The 16,474-nt window shown below is 39.5% G+C and overlaps 4 protein-coding genes across 6 annotated transcripts; 2 read left to right on the top strand and 2 right to left on the bottom strand.

Annotated features, from left to right (window-relative positions):
* Positions 1-102: 102 nt before the first annotated feature.
* On the top strand, positions 103-5,953 carry LOC145223296 (histone-lysine N-methyltransferase SETMAR-like). Its single transcript, XM_080089700.1, has 2 exons — positions 103-297; positions 5,012-5,953. The coding sequence occupies exons 1-2, from the start codon at positions 202-204 to the stop codon at positions 5,786-5,788; spliced, it is 873 nt and encodes a 290-aa protein (XP_079945826.1). The 5' UTR covers positions 103-201; the 3' UTR covers positions 5,789-5,953.
* Positions 1,086-3,007, top strand: LOC145223294 (putative RNA polymerase II nuclear localization protein SLC7A6OS). The gene is made up of 3 exons (XM_080089698.1): positions 1,086-1,849; positions 1,921-2,034; positions 2,353-3,007. Exons 1-3 carry the CDS (start codon positions 1,155-1,157, stop codon positions 2,621-2,623), a joined length of 1,080 nt encoding a protein of 359 aa, XP_079945824.1. The 5' UTR covers positions 1,086-1,154; the 3' UTR covers positions 2,624-3,007.
* Positions 5,954-6,006: 53 nt separating the features above from the next.
* Positions 6,007-8,757, bottom strand: LOC145223295 (L-threonine dehydratase catabolic TdcB-like). The gene is made up of 6 exons (XM_080089699.1): positions 8,693-8,757; positions 8,373-8,549; positions 8,030-8,226; positions 7,561-7,691; positions 7,121-7,266; positions 6,007-6,765 (listed from the first exon to the last, which is right to left on the bottom strand). Exons 2-6 carry the CDS (start codon positions 8,545-8,547, stop codon positions 6,422-6,424), a joined length of 993 nt encoding a protein of 330 aa, XP_079945825.1. The 5' UTR covers positions 8,548-8,549; positions 8,693-8,757; the 3' UTR covers positions 6,007-6,421.
* A 26-nt stretch (positions 8,758-8,783) lies between these two features.
* LOC145223292 (protein SERAC1-like) lies at positions 8,784-16,380 on the bottom strand. 3 transcript variants are annotated; one of them, XM_080089695.1, is made up of 18 exons: positions 16,172-16,380; positions 16,016-16,103; positions 15,803-15,950; positions 15,345-15,445; positions 15,134-15,283; positions 14,689-14,778; positions 14,452-14,586; positions 14,205-14,317; positions 14,013-14,120; positions 13,503-13,606; positions 13,051-13,165; positions 12,865-12,956; positions 12,282-12,402; positions 11,567-11,733; positions 11,033-11,140; positions 10,849-10,958; positions 9,774-9,923; positions 8,784-9,437 (listed from the first exon to the last, which is right to left on the bottom strand). In XM_080089695.1, the coding sequence occupies exons 2-18, from the start codon at positions 16,071-16,073 to the stop codon at positions 9,220-9,222; spliced, it is 2,088 nt and encodes a 695-aa protein (XP_079945821.1). In that variant the 5' UTR covers positions 16,074-16,103; positions 16,172-16,380; the 3' UTR covers positions 8,784-9,219. The 3 variants fall into 3 exon arrangements, with proteins under 3 accessions (XP_079945821.1, XP_079945822.1, XP_079945823.1); XM_080089696.1 differs by having other exon boundaries at positions 16,016-16,090; XM_080089697.1 differs by lacking the exon at positions 14,689-14,778.
* Between the last annotated feature and the right edge of the window lie 94 nt (positions 16,381-16,474).

The raw sequence follows: 16,474 nt of genomic DNA, 5'->3' as shown, positions 1-16,474 counted from the left end.
ATTTATGCATTACCACCCAAAATTTTAGCGTGTTTGGATTCACCAACTGGTTGCAAACACGGCCAACATCAGCAACAAAACTCTTTCCGCTAGCTAGCGTTAATGGTTTGTATGTGAGCGATCGAGTACCCGATTCGCAGGTCGTACGGGAACTTTGTTAATAGTGGCGGAATACTGTTTGTGGAACGTCTTTCTGAGACGATGAGAAACTGCGTTGATGTTGCGACAGACTACGAAAGTTTTCCAGTTTGGGCCCCAAAAGAAATAAGTGAATCACTTAGAAAGCAAGGTTTTCAGGTAACTGGTTTATTTTTGATTGGTATTTCAGCCCACGTGGTTCCTAAGATTGCCCGCGTAACAAATACAGCCAATTTATTTGTCGGCAAAATAATGAAGACCGAAATAAGTTTCGAGGCTTGATAGGTTATCTGTAGTTTACAGCATAAACATGGAACAGGCAAGGATTGTTGATCGTGTGTTACCAAGTTGTTTTGTTTTTGATATGGTTTTAATTCAAGCTTATTTACAAAACTTTATCATGGTACGCCTTCTTTGAGGAAACTCATTTAATTTTACGTTTTTCTTGTTTCAATTGTCCAAAACCTAAGTTGGTATTAATTGTTTAAAGAAGGTTGTTAAATTTATGGGGCACAACACAATTAAAAAAATTAGGTAAAAGTTATATGAAACTAATTTTCAAGTAATTAACAAAATGGAAAAAAAATGAACTAAATCATAAAATTGTTGCCATTCTTTTAAATATATGGAGGCTGATAACATTAAATTACTGTCAAAAAGGCTATGTGTTTTTAAGTGACCTGGCGTGATAGACAGGCTGATAATTTTATTTGTGTGTCAATCCAATATGTCTCAAGGGAAATCAGCTTTTGAAGCATTAATAATTGATGCATGAAGATTTTTTTCCTTTCTGGTTTATAACAGGAAAATTGCAACTTCTTTGCAATCAACAAGACAGGGCAAAGATACATTTACAATTAAAGGGGTTCAATAGTACACTTATCATGTTGTGCAGTCAGTTGCAGATCAGGTCACTCAACAAAAGATGTTGGTGTCGGAAAACAATTGTCTTAACCTTTAAGTTATGTGTATTGCAGTATTGTTAAAAGCAGTATAGGTGAGCACATGATATTATAATGGCAACAGTGATAAGAGTCAAGCGCAAGCGCCATGCGGAACCAGTGGAAGCACTTCTTCTTGCAAGCAAGCGGATAAAGCAGGATGAGCACTTCCGTGGAAACAGTGGAATGGCTGACATCATTCAAATCGAAGAAAATGTTTTCAGATTCGCAACCACAGTGGGCTTAAATGCCAAAATGGATGAGGCTGTCAAAAATAAAGTAAAAGATGCCATTGTTTTGCACAGCAAATTAAACTCCATTTACAAAACACGGCCCTTGACTTCTCACAAAAGATCAGTGGTTGGTGTCCCAGCTGATCACTCGCACCAAGATGAATGTGCAAGATACAAGCTGTTGCGGGTTTCATCCAGAAACCCTGAATTTGTTAGTGCTCACCCAAAAATTAAAACTTCAGAAAACAAAACAACAGAATCACCGTCCCAGCCATGTGAGGCCATCCACACAGACACGCGGAAACTTTCAACGTATTTCACTCCAATCTTGGATGTGGAAGAGCAAGAGACTAAAAAGTGCAACTCCTCTATAAAGCCTGAAGATATCCTCTGTAACTCAGTGCAAATGCTGAGAGAGAAACTTTGTCTTTCTGAACCTAAACGAGAAGATGATGAATTTGTGTATGACCTATATTATTGTCAAGGAACTCAGCCCACATGGTCAGTTAAGGATATCCTTTATGTTCAACCATGCAGGTATATGAACACTTTTAAGCGAATTTTAATTCCAAAGCAATAAATGTAATTTTGTTCCGCCTGTTTGACAGAGATCTCAATCTTTGCTATGAGTCGCACATAACAAAGCAAACTTATTATGATGAGGATGAAGATAGCAATGATGAGGATCATTGGAAAAATGATTATCCAGATGACGAGGATAGGTAAAATCTTTTAGTGAAAAAAAATGTTTATTTAAAACTACATGTCAATTTGGAACACTACATATAAATCTGTTCATAAATTTGATGATAAAAATAATGGCCCAAATATCACTGATGATGGCTTGAGCATTTGCCAAAACGTTGTAACAATAAAACATGTCGCTTTTTACATCTATTTGGGCAGTTCTTTTTATCATTAAAGAAAGAATGCTTTGCATCAATTGTTATAAAAGTGACTGGAAAACGACCTCTCTGAGCTTGCAAACTGGCCTCATTCGCCTGTTTTTAAAAATTATTACGTTTCTGTATACTTTCCAGCATTGGCGAAGACGAGAAAAGGTTGTTTTTCGATGAAGAGGAAGACCGTTACGAAAGCGACGACTGTGACGTAGCGCCGCGCGATGGGGATGAGGACAATTTTGCGAGTTTTTTTAATACCGACACCATGGATCAGTATTGCAACGACGATCTCGACGACCTAGATTACGGTGACGACCTTGCATTTGACAACCTTGGTGATTTTGACGCTTATGACCAGGATGACTTTGGTGGGGACGCAAACGGCGGCGGCGACGACGACTACTTTTAATTGAAACGATCTAACGACTGGTAACGACAATTGGCCTGCCCCATACAACCTTTACACAGCCCAAACAAGTGCAGTCTTTTATTTTCCATAGGTTATTAAACATACACTCAACACTTTGTTCCTAACTTAAGATACTTAGTCAGGATTTAATAAACAAGACATGGGCATCCTCATTTGGAAATGTGGATGTCGAACTATTTAGGCCGATCCAAAATACTGGAAGCTTTTTCTTATTGCGAATATTTTTCTTTTTGTTGTACTTTTTGCACCCCATTTCCACTTGTCTTCCACTTAGCCGTACTGCTGTCATTTTAATGTGCGTCTTCGAGTTAGAATCTTGTAGTTTTGACGATTGTAAAAGTTTAATAAACTGCAAAGATATTATCTCGTGCCTGATGGTGTTTTCGGTTCAGTGCGACCTTGCTTAAACTGCAACTTGAACGTAGAAATCAATATCGATGATTGAACGAAGGGCTATTATGTCTAGATGGTAAACATTGGCCAATATACTGTGTGTTAAAACAAGCACTTAGTTCTAACATGTATTATTTTTTCTCACCAGATTAGAATCTTTTTCTTAGCGCCAAACTATTTTTGGTTTTTAACATTAGTTGTGGTTTTCGCCGTAGAAACCCTGTTCAAATAGTCACGCCTGACAATGTTTCAAAAATCCATTTAGACATGATTGTTTGCATTAGCAACTAAAGTCGGGGTAAACTGCGTTCATCAGTCCTTGGCATGTAAGCAACATAACGCCTACAGGGAATTTCGATGTTTTAAAAACTCTTCCCGAGGCCTGTCGGTTGAAAGTTTACGGTCCAACTCTTCGCAAAACGGACAATGCTACGATCGATACAGGAGTCGCTCTCGATTAGTTGCGCGCCAACTAATCAACGCGCGGCTTTTGTTTCGCAACTTTTGGAACCATTCAATACCAGGCTAAAGCCTCCCCTAGGGACCAGATGTTATCCCGATTGCGTATGTTTTTTAGAAGGAGATAATGGTGCAAGTCCATGGTTGATTACCCTTTGTGTAGGCCAGGTTATTTCAAACGCAAGTTGGTCGCTTATATTATGCTTTTTAAACACATGGCTCTTAATTTAAATGTCACTCGGAACAATGTTCAAATGTTTGCAATTCATTTATTTGTGCTGACGTAAAACCACCGCGAGCTACACACACATATCGTTTAATACAGCAAGGTACACGCACATATCATTTAACAATGTGTTTCAAGCATCAGGCTGTCCCGTTTATTCCATAGAAGAAATAGAAGAAGGGGCTTATAAGCCTAATTAGAAACAAACGCAAATTTGAAATAAAACTGAGTATATTATCAAAATTTTTGTAGCTTAGTTTTCAAAATGTTTTGCGTTATACTCCTTGGTGTTTTTTTTTTTCAGTATGACTACAAAATTGTTCCAACACGGCCAATAATCCTGTGCATTTTATTGGGTTAAATCGGCCGACACTTTATCTGACAGTCCACTTGCGTTGAGTCCGTTGACAGACATATCGCATATGTCGATCTGGTTGCTGAACATCACAATCACATGGCGTAGTGCTGAGTTTGGCAATTGCTCGTATTCATTTCATGTGTGACCTGGTATCGGCGATTCACCGATACGTGAAATTGATGTTTTCATTCGCAATACACGACACCGTTGGCACGTCACGCAAAGATATGTAATCGAAACCTACGCTGAAAAATTCATAACCTACGGTCCCATGACACCTATGCTGCCGGGGCGTTTTTGAGCGTGCGGCGTTTCATGACAGCTCTCACTAATGTTTTATAATTGCTACATTGATGAGGCGTCAACATGTTGCAAACGCAATTTAAATTATACATGCCAGTTGGTTTGCGTACTGTCTTGAGAAAATTGCACATAAGCTTGGTTTAAACGTGGTTGATTGCACAGGTCAGGTGGTTCAAGTTTGCCGAATCTGGTGGCGACGGTTAACCTCAAAGAAACCCCTTCCGCAATTGCTTTGGCGCTCGCAAAGCTGGACAAAACAAAGCGAAACTTAATTAAAAGTTCCATGCTCTGATGGTGGTTAATCAGCCTATGCAAGTGTGCTGAAACACATCGTGCTTCCGTTTCTGCCGATTAAACTTGTTTGGGGAAAACCTAAAATCAGGGTCGAAAGGACAAGGTGGTAAATAACCCAGGAATAACGCTACGGCCTTGCATGCAGCCGTTAATTGCGCAGTTTAATATTAAACATAATGCGGTTTGGTATCAATAAGTGGAAGGAATCAAGTCAAGCGTATATATGCTCTACATTAGTTTCGCTTGTCGGAATGAATGTCTTTAAATGTTATTTTAAAACATTGTATTGATAGTTTACTACAAAACGATTTTGTTACTATTTTTTGATTCTCAGTACACACCCGGGAACGTAAAAGCGTCAAGAAGCGATATAGATCCGAACGAAGTTTCCTACGAAGGATGTTCCTGCGTGAAACAGTCTTGCGAAGTTGATTGCGATTGCTTGCGCAGATTCAACCCAAACTACACAAAATCTGCTAATGGCAAAACGACACTGATTCACATCGATGATCACGTGACAACAAGCAACAGTCCGCCTCCAGTGTACGAATGCAACTCAATGTGCAAGTGTGGTTATCAGTGCTTAAACCGCTTGGTCCAGAATCGCCTACAACGTCCAATTTTGCTGTTTGAGGGAAACAAAGGCGTTGGTGCGAAAACCGCAGCAGCTATTGATCGCGGTGAGTTCGTGTGCGAGTATGCAGGCGAGGTGCTAAGCGACGTTGAGGCGGCCCACCGATGCCAGCGATTGTCGGCCGACGATATGAACTACGTGATCGCAGTTCGCGAACACCATCATGGCGGTAATATGACCTGCACCTACGTGGATCCCTGTCACAGGGGTAACGTGGGTAGATGGGTGAACCACAGTTGCGACCCCAACCTAGTCATGGTGCCTGTGAGGGCGGACTCGGAAATCCCTATGTTGGCATTGTTTGCGAAAAAAAATATCAACGCCGAGGAAGAACTAAGCTTCCACTATGGTGGTTTGGCCGATGAAGAAATCAGCGAGCAGAACGTTAAACGAAAACAGTGCTTGTGTGGCGCGAATAATTGCAAGGGTTTTCTGCCGTACGATTTGTCTTTATTTGCCAACGTAATGACAACTTGAGCGACTTTAAATCTTTTTGGCATTTTGCGCTTGAAATTGAGGACACATAACAGCAGAAAAGGGAATACAGTTTCCGAAAGTATATGAAATATGACTTCCTATTGCAGAAAACTGCAATTACTTAACAAATTTATTACTAAAATCAGCTGCATAACCATTCCGAAGTTGTTGAACTAACCACTTTCAACCTGAATAGAAAAGGGTCTTGACAAGCAAAATGCCAGACACCCTTTTTAATAATGAATTGTGTTGTCGTGAAAAACGATGCGAAATCAATCTGATGCATAATTCAAAGCGCGACAACAGCACAAACATGCAAGGAATTCCACTACGGTGAATTAAAAGTCCGTGTTGGAAACAAGAAATTAAACACCACACATAAAAAGACGGTTAATAAAAAGCGCGCTGTTGGGTATATGAGGTTATTTGCATGTAAACACAACGTTAAAAAAATTAATATTGCACCGCAACTGCACCGAGATTAAAAGCATTAATAAAAGAACTTCCAATCGACGTTAAACTGTATGCACATCACCATTTTTGTGTGCTTGAATTGTTTTTTGTAACCTTGACATTGATTGACACATGGAAAGCGGTCAAATCGAATTAGTCCAGGTTAAGCTGTTAAATTATTCACAAAGCGAACTGCTCGAACATCTCTGCCATCTCGCTAGGCGTTGCATTGCCACCAGTCACAACCGCTACCACCGTCCCTCTTAGATCGGGGACTTTTCCGAACATGACAGCCCCAAAGGCCGCAGCTCCTGACGGCTCGACGAGTAACCCACGCTGGTAAAGAACTTTAGTCGCTGCAGCGATTTCACTGTCGCTGAGCGTGATCACACCGTCAGCGAACTTGCTCGCGTGCTTGTAGCAAATCTTGCCGGCAAACGGCGGCGCAAGTCCCGCTGCGACACTGTGAGCAGTTGAAAGCGATGCAGCTTCACCGGACTGGAGACTCAGTTGCATTGTGTTAGCTGAAAAATGATATCCCTATAGCTCAAAATGACTATTGAATGCTTGTCTGTGATCCAATTCATTAATCAACCAACAATGTGATCTAAGAAAATCTTTAAACGAAAATTTAATGGCAACTAGCCCAGTTTGCAGTTTGTAACCTTTTGTTGGATTGGAGCAGTTGATATACGGCAAATGCGAAGGGGTTGCAATACTTTGGCAATTTTCTTTACAGCATTTGATTTCGCTTTGTAATTTTGTCGTTTTTGTATTGCTCTTTAAATGTTTGGACATAATTAAACACAACACATAATTTTTATATTTAATAAACAATACTTTACTGCCGGATTGGAAAATTTGGAAAGTTGTTCTTACCTGTTTCCGGTTCAACGCCATATATCTTGCATTCATTGTATCCCAGCAACCTTATTGATGCAGCGACTCCTGAAAGTAAACCTCCTCCTCCACAGCAAACCAAAACCACATCAGGTTTCACTTCATCCACAATCTCTGCACCAACACTGCAATAAAACAATTCAAACTTGCGTATTCTTCAAAATAATGCACTTCCACATGCGCGAAGGATTCGTTAAATAGACGCAATGTCATGTTTGATTTTTGTCATTATCTTTTTAACCGTGTAGCTTAAGTGGAAGTTACTAGCTCAAACCTGTCGATCCAAACTAAAAACAACGTTTATAAGTACGTAAGTGAATTGGCCATTATAAAATAAATTTCAATTGCGCATGTGCAAAAACGCTTGGCCGTTGTGTATAGGCTTTGGTCGTGTACAGGCAGTCTATGGTTTCACTAACCTTCCATAGCCAGCGATAATACTGACGTCATCGAATGGATGCAAAAACGTCATTCCCTCTTCTTTTGCTAACTGATTAACCTTCATCATCAAATCGGCTGTGGGCACACGCAATACCTTGCAACCAATTTTCTACAATGAAAGACAGAGAATATAGATTTTACTTTACCATGCAAATGCCATAATTAAGTTGTATAGAATTTTTTCAACAAATTTCTTCGAAAACACCAAGACGATATTTTGAAGGTGGCAAGGACCTTTTATGTTGAAGCTTCTAGTTAGAAACTCAACCTCCCAACGCTTGGAGGTATATGTAAACAAACTATAAAAAACAACAAACTTGTTTTGCAAGATCTTACCGGGTCAACGATCAACATCGACCAAGTAAATAGATTAGGCGCGTGCGCAGTCGCGATCAATACAATGTGCGAAGGGTCGATGCAATAAAAATACATTTGAAATTTACTTGCCTCGATCAGCGTCTGACGGCTGTCTGGGGCTGTGATGGGCATAATCACGTTTCCTTGGATGCCGCGGCTCTTGCAGAAATAAGCAAACGTCTTGCCGTAGTTTCCAGCGGATATGGTTACCAGCTGCTTTTTGCCTGACACAATTTCTTCCGGGGCCTGTGCCATTTGTGAAGCCACGCCACGACTTTTAAACGAACCTGGGAGTTTTGAACACAAACGGTATTTGGGGTCGCTCTAGTTTAAATCTTATTAGGCAGCATCGTAAAATGTCGATGTTGAATGAAGAATGCTTGCCACATCTTTAGAGACGCTGGATTTAGAGTTACACCAACATTAACCTTACCTGTCAACTGCATATTTTCCAACTTGAGATGAACCTGGACACCTTCTGGTACATCTACGAAGCCAAGTTTCTCGATGTTTTTCAGTAAAGGAGTCCTAACACAATCGGGAGATTCCCATACGACTTTACATGCCTGATCCAATGCTTTAGCATCCAACAACTCCCCGGAACCCATGTCTGATCGAAAAAATAGGTATAAATGGATCGAGATAAAAGCGCAACTTGTTATAAAAAGCATTCAGAAATTCTTTAGTGGTCGAAAGCTGTAGTGGTAAATAAACTATCATAGTGTAAGGTTACAAACACTATAAAAATACTACCTGCTTAATAACTTGTAGCTGTTCAATTGATCTCAAACACAACAACCAACAAAATTCAGACAATTTTTTTTTTAAATAAACAAACTTAATATTCCTGTGAAACAAACATGGGATTAAAACGAAGATCAGCAAATGATAAACAATAAATTTGAGGCGCAACATACTAGCATTGCCTTTGATAAATATAATTGCAAGCGTTCCGTATTGGGCAGTTTATATTGTGCCGTATTGTAACACATGTACAATCTTGTTTGTGGTGGTTGTACTTAACAAGCAGTAAAGAATAAAATCAACGAAAAGTGAACAAATGAGCATAGGTTTAGGGAAGTATAGCACAGTGTACAAAGCGAAGACATACCAAGGCAATCGCCACACGCTAAAATGTTTATTTTTTCATAAAAGATTTAGCCAATATACTGAAAACACGTACAAGAGTCGACTAATAATCTCCAGGAAACAATTCAGGCTGTCGTGGGTAAAATGTTTTCTACATCACAGTGCGTTGTAAGAGGTTTTGGGGTCCTGGACTACCACACAAATGGATTGCTGTGGGTAGGTGCACGATCCTCTTCGGTGTAAGCCTTGGGGTTTGGTTTAGACGACGACTGATCGCTTGGTAGAGGCGGTTTCACACAGGACCGAATAAAGTTGACTGTCTGCTGATACAAAGAACTGTGACGACTCGAAGGCTTGCAGATGTTGAGGTGGTTGGTGTCGGCAAGGACAAATTCCCCAACTCCAGGGTCTGGTGAAAAATATAACTCATTGTTTATTAGTAACTGAACGTGCTGTAATCTGGTAATATCAAAACAAGGTTTCCCAACATTTTTCTCCAATGTGTACGTTTTGTCAATTAAAAACTTCGCTCGCACACAGAAATTGGTGTATTGTGTCAATTAAATGCATACTGCAACCTAACAACCGGGGGTGGTACTACAGTTCAGAAGCCCTTATCCAAAACCTAACAGCCGGCATTCATATTTTGTGGATTTAAACAATTTGAAAAGTGTTAAAAGTGGAGTTTTAAATCGTTGTTTAATATGTTAAAAACGCAAATTTGAAAAATAGATCAGTAGTTTACCCGCTGATTCTGGTGGCACAATGTGAATCTTGATGTGAGGACCCAGACCGATGTTGGTCGTCTGCATTTCACCAAAACTCAACACGCGAACTTTGGCACGTTCCGCCAGATCACGCAGGTTGTCGTTGAGCACTCCTAGTGTCGGAGAGTCTGGACAAAAAATATAGGGTAGAAGTCAACTATTTAAGAAGATTAAAAAGACCATACTGCATTAGCAATGTCTCATGTATTGTTATGTTTCAAACCATGAAAACAAGCACTCAGAGGACCACAAAGTTAGCTGTTTATGCAGTAATATAGCTGTGAAGGTTCGAACAGTGCGCAGGTGGGCAGCTTTTGAGGAATATTGGCCATCACCACATTCAAAGTTTACAAAGCCGAAACCAACATAGGAAAATTATAAACAGTTGCATTGGACTTGCTGCACGTATGTTCGTCACAAATCAATAGGAGTTATGCAACCTCTTATTTTTGTGTTGCGTAATCTTGTGAAAAGATGTTCACCACCGTGGTTGGCGAATTTGCAGCAAGATCGATGTGGTACATCCGCGTGCTAATGTGCCAAAGAGATTTGGAAAGCCGCGATCGAAATTCGTTGTCTTATCGCGGAAACAATCGATCCCGTCCCTGTGTGAAGACGCTTGGACAAGGCTAATCCCACCAAAAACAACAATATAATGGACCCACTCAATCGAGTTTTTCACGCCCATTTTCAATCAGATTGGCGAAAGGTCCAATGAGGTGACGATGTACGTGTGGTGAGTGTAGAATTTGGAAAATTGAAGTTCAATTATGGGCGTTAGCTTAGTGACCAATGACAAGTGCTTTTTCGAAATGTAAAAATATTCAAGTATTGGTTAAACGACAAACTAGCGAAGGGTTCAAAAACTAAGTTCTGGACCAAATTCAACACATTTTTAAGCCACAAAACTCAAACAAAAAATAACTTAATAAACGTGCTGTAGAAACAGGCAGCGTGGGGATGGACTTTGTGGGAACAACGAAGTAAATAAAAGTAACCGCTATCTCATATTTGTACAATTTTGTTATTTCGAATACGAGGACGTAAACTTACCGTGGCTGAGTTCCATCACCTCTACAGAGGGAAACAACAAGCGTCGAACCTTGCGCGAATAGTTGGCCAATTGTGAACCGAAATGTGGTGTGCTGTAGAATACGACTCCCCTGAAAATGTCAGAAAGGGGAAATCATTGCATGTTGGCGATAGCTTGTATTCAAAGGTTGAAATGCATACGAACTTGGTCTTCTTTAAAATCGTTCCGTACTTCTTTGAGTTTTGCATGGCGTCCATTAACATGTGCTTCACAATTAGGCCTCCCATCGAATGCGCAACCCATACGATCGGTCTGCAAAAAAAGTCTGAATAACATAGGGCGGGTTAATTTTCCTTCAGACGTGTACGGGGCTATGATAAAAAACGCAATGTTTCTAAGAAACTTTTTAAAAATGCTGGCGGTTAAAAAAAATACACGTGGTAAAAAAGACACAATGGTTAGGTTTGTAGACTGGAATAAATTGCGTTTGAAGCCCGAGCATTGTATTGATTTACTTTTTATTTTAATAAATTCCGTATATTGCATGGTTTGAATAGTAGATTGCGTATTTTAGAGGAGTCATGGTTACTCATCAGTTGGTGCCATATTTGGAAAAATATACAAAATCATGTATCACACTAGAAACATTCCACTACTATCGGGATCCTTATGTGAGTATTCCACTGAATATTTTATTTTACGTCGAACAAGTATAGATTTCAAACATTAGCCCAGCACCTATCACCGAGTCCGGCCCGTTGCATTTTGTCGAGAATGGTTCTGCTACGGAACGATATTGTTCTCGTCTCGGGTTCATGCGGGCACATCGCCTTCCACTCTGTCAACTCGGTGTCATATTCCACACACATGACGCGACAACCAGGAAGGTCACGTGGTATCCAATCCTAAAGGTCAAAAACATCAAATACAAGAATTGAAAAGTGAAAAGGAAAGCGATTTTTTTTCTATACCCATAGCATGGATACGATACGTGACATGAACGAGACGTCCAGCTCCAATTACATTGACTTGCAACACTCGCACCACCAAGCGGACAAAAGTATTATTACAGACCGTAAACATTTAACCCGTGTACTTTTTGTCCGTTTTATTATCCGCCTTATTGTACCAATAAATGTTTATTCAACAACTTGCACCTTTACGCAAGTTATACAGTTTAAACCAATAAGTTAGATTTGTATACAATACAGACTAAATTGTAGGAAAAAACAAAAAAGCCGCGAACAGAAAAAAAACAGAAGATTAGAATAATTCCTGGTACGGCCCTCACTACCGAAATCCATAATACGATTTGCGGTGTTTTCCACAAGACCGCAAACAAATCGTACACGATATTTTCTCCCACATGGCTTAAACGCAAAGGCGATAAATTTTACTGTTAATTTTATGATAAGGCTTAAACTGCGAAGTCGGGCATTCTATTCACACAAACCTCGGGCCAGCAATCAGTTCTCTCTTCTTCAGATCCGCTCACACCCTCTTGCTGACGCCAGGAGTAAAAAGCTCCTCCCATTAGGCCGTGGATAAACACAACATCAGCTTCGGGCTTTAATCTGTCGACAAGTCAAATATAAGCGAACCAAAATAGCCCGAATTCCGAGGGTTGCAGGCCCGGAGAAGATTCTCCTGTGCCGATCGGGATTAAACGCCGCTCGTAATCCACGCTGGTACGGATTTTAGGCGTCGATTACAGATTTCCAGGTGGGCTATTCGCGCTCGGCTTACATGATACTCAGCGAATCGGCGATTTTCGGGTAAATCGCGAGGATAATTTCAGTATATCGACCGCGTTGTGGTGTTTGGCGTGTTTTGTGAGTTGACAAACAATTTGGACCACAAAAAAATAATTTAATTTGTTTTCGCTGACTCGGCTATCATATTCGAGACATATTAACCCGGAAACCGATGTGGTTGCACATGCAGGAAAAACACTTGAGTCATCACCCAACGGCAGTGACACGATCAACGACTGTCAATGTTATTGAAGAGCGGTTGTCCTCACTGCATTTACCTACCTTGATCTATATCGCGGGTAAACAAGGTAAGCTCCATCTTCGAAAACATCTTTCATTGTTTCACGATCCAAATTAGCCAGAGCTCGGGAAGCCTGTGTTATAAATTAAATGTTACAGTATTTCCGTTTTTAAACATGAGTTTACAGATTATAATTTTGGCCACGAGGTGGCGCATCGAATACGTACCTGCATTCTCATCGGAGCGTTACCGGATTTGGAGAATTCGGCGAGTAACGTCACCCATCCGGAACGATGGACTTGCTCATGGAAACGTGGAAACCGACAAATGTTTCCGATAGTTCTAAAAATGCAATGCAAAATGCAGTTTATCAAACACTCCATAATTCTGCATACGGTAAATGTGAGTTTCTGTATAAAAGCCTTGAAATGGGTCGAGTACATTTCGCTTGCTCACCAATGACATACCAATACCATTCCACTACAACAATATCGGAATTGACTGAGCAACATATGAGATAAACGTGATTAAAAAACGTTCTGTGACTGGGGCTCACTACAAAGTGAGTTTGAGGCAGTCCTTAAACAAGGTTACATAAATATTACTGCTTTCCAACAATGTCCATTTATAAAAACTATGCTCCAATAACAACGGTGTTTATTATTCCAAATTTACCAACCGCACGATATTAAGTTGTATCTCTAAGTCGGTCCGTGCTTTTCCAATTCGCTGCAAAAGTTGCAGAGCTCCCAACTTCACCATCATCGCACAGTGCTCTTCAAACTACAACGAAAACTTAAATATTTTTGCATTACCACGTGCGAGCAATGAGTAAAGGGTTGAAGGTTTGTTCAAGGTGCTCGCTTACTGTTTACATCAACTTATTTGGTTTAAGTTTCTTTAATAAAGTTCACGGAAGAGGACGAAAAACAGCAAGCGATGATGACAACATTACACGTGCAACTACTCGGGCAATAAACGCAGTTCCTGTTATGAGTGCATTCAGACAAGATAGAGGGCCTTAACACTGATGTTTTTGTCACTAACTTAGACCACACTGATGCGTATAGCTCTGGGCTAGTTAGAAATGACTTTCGTTAATCGCGTTGACAGATGAAATGCTCATGTCGGCACGTATACATATTCTAGTGGCTGTGGTACTCGTGAGTGGCAACGGATTATCTCTTACCTTAGAATGCTTTACTAAGGCCTGCAGACAAAAGAGCTCTACTTTTTCCTGTGGCATTATGTCGCGTGTGTAATTTAGGCCATTTCCACCGAAGCACCACAATCCTCCCTTAATAACAAAGTTTTGTTTTGCACAAGTTGACAAATACATTATGTTTGTAAAGTATAAAGCAATAGTGTTTAATTTTCACACCCTTTTTAATTGTTGCTCCTCACTGAGGCTCAATGCACCAGATGTAAAATAACGAACACACTGATCAACATCCTCCTGAGGTAGCTTGACAAGAAGTTCTCTGAGCATGTCCTCTGCAAGGTATCACCCAAGCTATTTGGTTTGCTTTTAAAATTTGACATTTAAAAGACACTAAAATTTTTCTCTTTATAGTTTTGCTTAAGTTTGTTTTAGGAATTTTGACAGGTGTTATGGCTTTGGATTTTACCCAGTTCTTGTTCATTCTTTAGTGGTGGCAATGAAGGAGGGGGTAGAAAGAGTCTAAGATCAACATCAAATGTTCGTGCAAGTCCAACCAATGTAATGGGATCCAATGCTTGTGCCAATGTTCTAAACTCAGCATCTATTTAGGCATTTAAATGTATTGTTAGCACAAGATGCAAAATAAACCATTGGCAATAAAAAAACAAGAAAATTTTGAAATATTCTGTGTACTTAATCTTACCCAAATTAATACTTTTTAGGTTATCCTCATCATCATCATCAAACTTAAATGAAGCTTTCCATCCTATTCTATCTTTCCTGTGTTTGTTTTCTGGCTCGCAACAAAGCATAATCCAGTAACATTGATATAAATCACAAGCTTAACTAAAATAAATCCAACAACACAAGCTTTTTCAACCAAACTTGCATACATTTCTTGTCAAACAATACACTAAAGTTAAAAAGTCTTATTGCTGTCTCTACACCTCAAACTTTGACATGCTTTTGCTGGCAATCTGTTTAAATCTGCAATTAACACACACAGTCATACTGACAACTTCCATGCTGTTCAACACAAAAACAAAACCTTCATGCTTAAACTTTCAAGGATGTTAGTCATGGTTTTTCTGTATTTTTATAAACAGTAAAAAGGTATTTTTGGCAACACTATTTTAATTAAATCTTACCATTCCAATCTTTGTATGCAGCAATTTTTTCCACAGTCCTCAATCGAATGTTCTTGTTTTGTGAGTAGGCATCACGCAATACAGACCAAGGTGAAACATAGTCTTCAGCTAAATCAACCCCTTTTCGATCAATGAGTAGAATGAACTTGGCTACAAACAAAATGTTTAAAACACTGTTTAAGGGACAAGTACAAGAAATATATGTAAACACCTAAAGGTGCAGGAAAAATTTCTCTGATAGCCTGTCTTGCTTCAGGACTCAGTGATCCTTTGTTTGGGTTTTCTTGGTGAGGGTGCAGTAACCTGTTTTTCCTGAAAAACATTTGCTTTGTTTACTTTCAAATCAATGTGATATTTTTAGAACAAACAAACATGAACAAAACAGGGTTTCCAACTCAAACCTTTACATATTTTACATCAAAATTTGCAAATACTGGTGGATAGCTTACAAGACTTATATTACAGTGATTCAAGCAAAAACAGTCTGTGACTCTGTCAAAATTCTTGAAGAAAAACAAATTAAAATGACATGTACTGATGCAACAATCAAGAAAGCTGATCTACTAATTTTTCATGTATTTGCAACTATCCAGTTTTGAAAATAATTAATAGTTACCAGTTTATAGTTTCAACATATTTCTCTGTGTTTTAACGCTGATTTCCGCTTACCCAAGATATAGATATGCCTTGAGTTTTTCAGTCTCCAAAACCTTGGTGGGAATACTGATCTGTTGCTTGAAGTTGGAAGATACACAAATCGCAGCGCTGTACACCAAACATGAAAACCCGGCACCCACACCAACAGCAACAAACTTTCCTGGAATTTGTGACATCTTTTTTAGCAAATAGATGTTCACCTAACTGGTAATTGAACTAATATACCTTTATTCTTCAAAATTTGTGTTTTTATGTAATTTCCAAGACCAGAAAGTCGGCTCATGACTTGCACACTTTAAACTTTGAAAGAGAGCTGTACATTAGAGGTAGAAAGTAGAAGATAAATGATAATCAACAACAAGCCGTCATTAACCTCGTTACCTGGATAAGTCGCTAATGCATAGTCGTTCAGGTTTCATCAGTAGGTTTGATCCTTGTACATTTGACTGAGCGTTACCCTATGACAACGACTTAGGCCACCTTCAGCGATTTCACAGATTGATATGTTGAAGATCGTGACAAAATAAGGTTTCAAATCAAACACTGGGGACAACAAATCGTAGGATGGTACTCTACCGAAAAATCCCCGGATACGACACAAACAACCAACATAGAAAAACATGTTGTTTTTTCTGCGAAATCTATTTGAAAACAATAGGAATTTTTAAAAATACCTGCCAAAAT

The sequence above is a fragment of the Phallusia mammillata genome, chromosome 4 (genome assembly GCF_965637545.1).
Source record: "Phallusia mammillata chromosome 4, kaPhaMamm4.hap1.1, whole genome shotgun sequence".
Taxonomy (NCBI): Eukaryota; Metazoa; Chordata; class Ascidiacea; order Phlebobranchia; family Ascidiidae; genus Phallusia; species Phallusia mammillata.
Note: the sequence above shows the minus strand (reverse complement) of the source record. Positions and strands in the feature narration are given on the sequence as shown.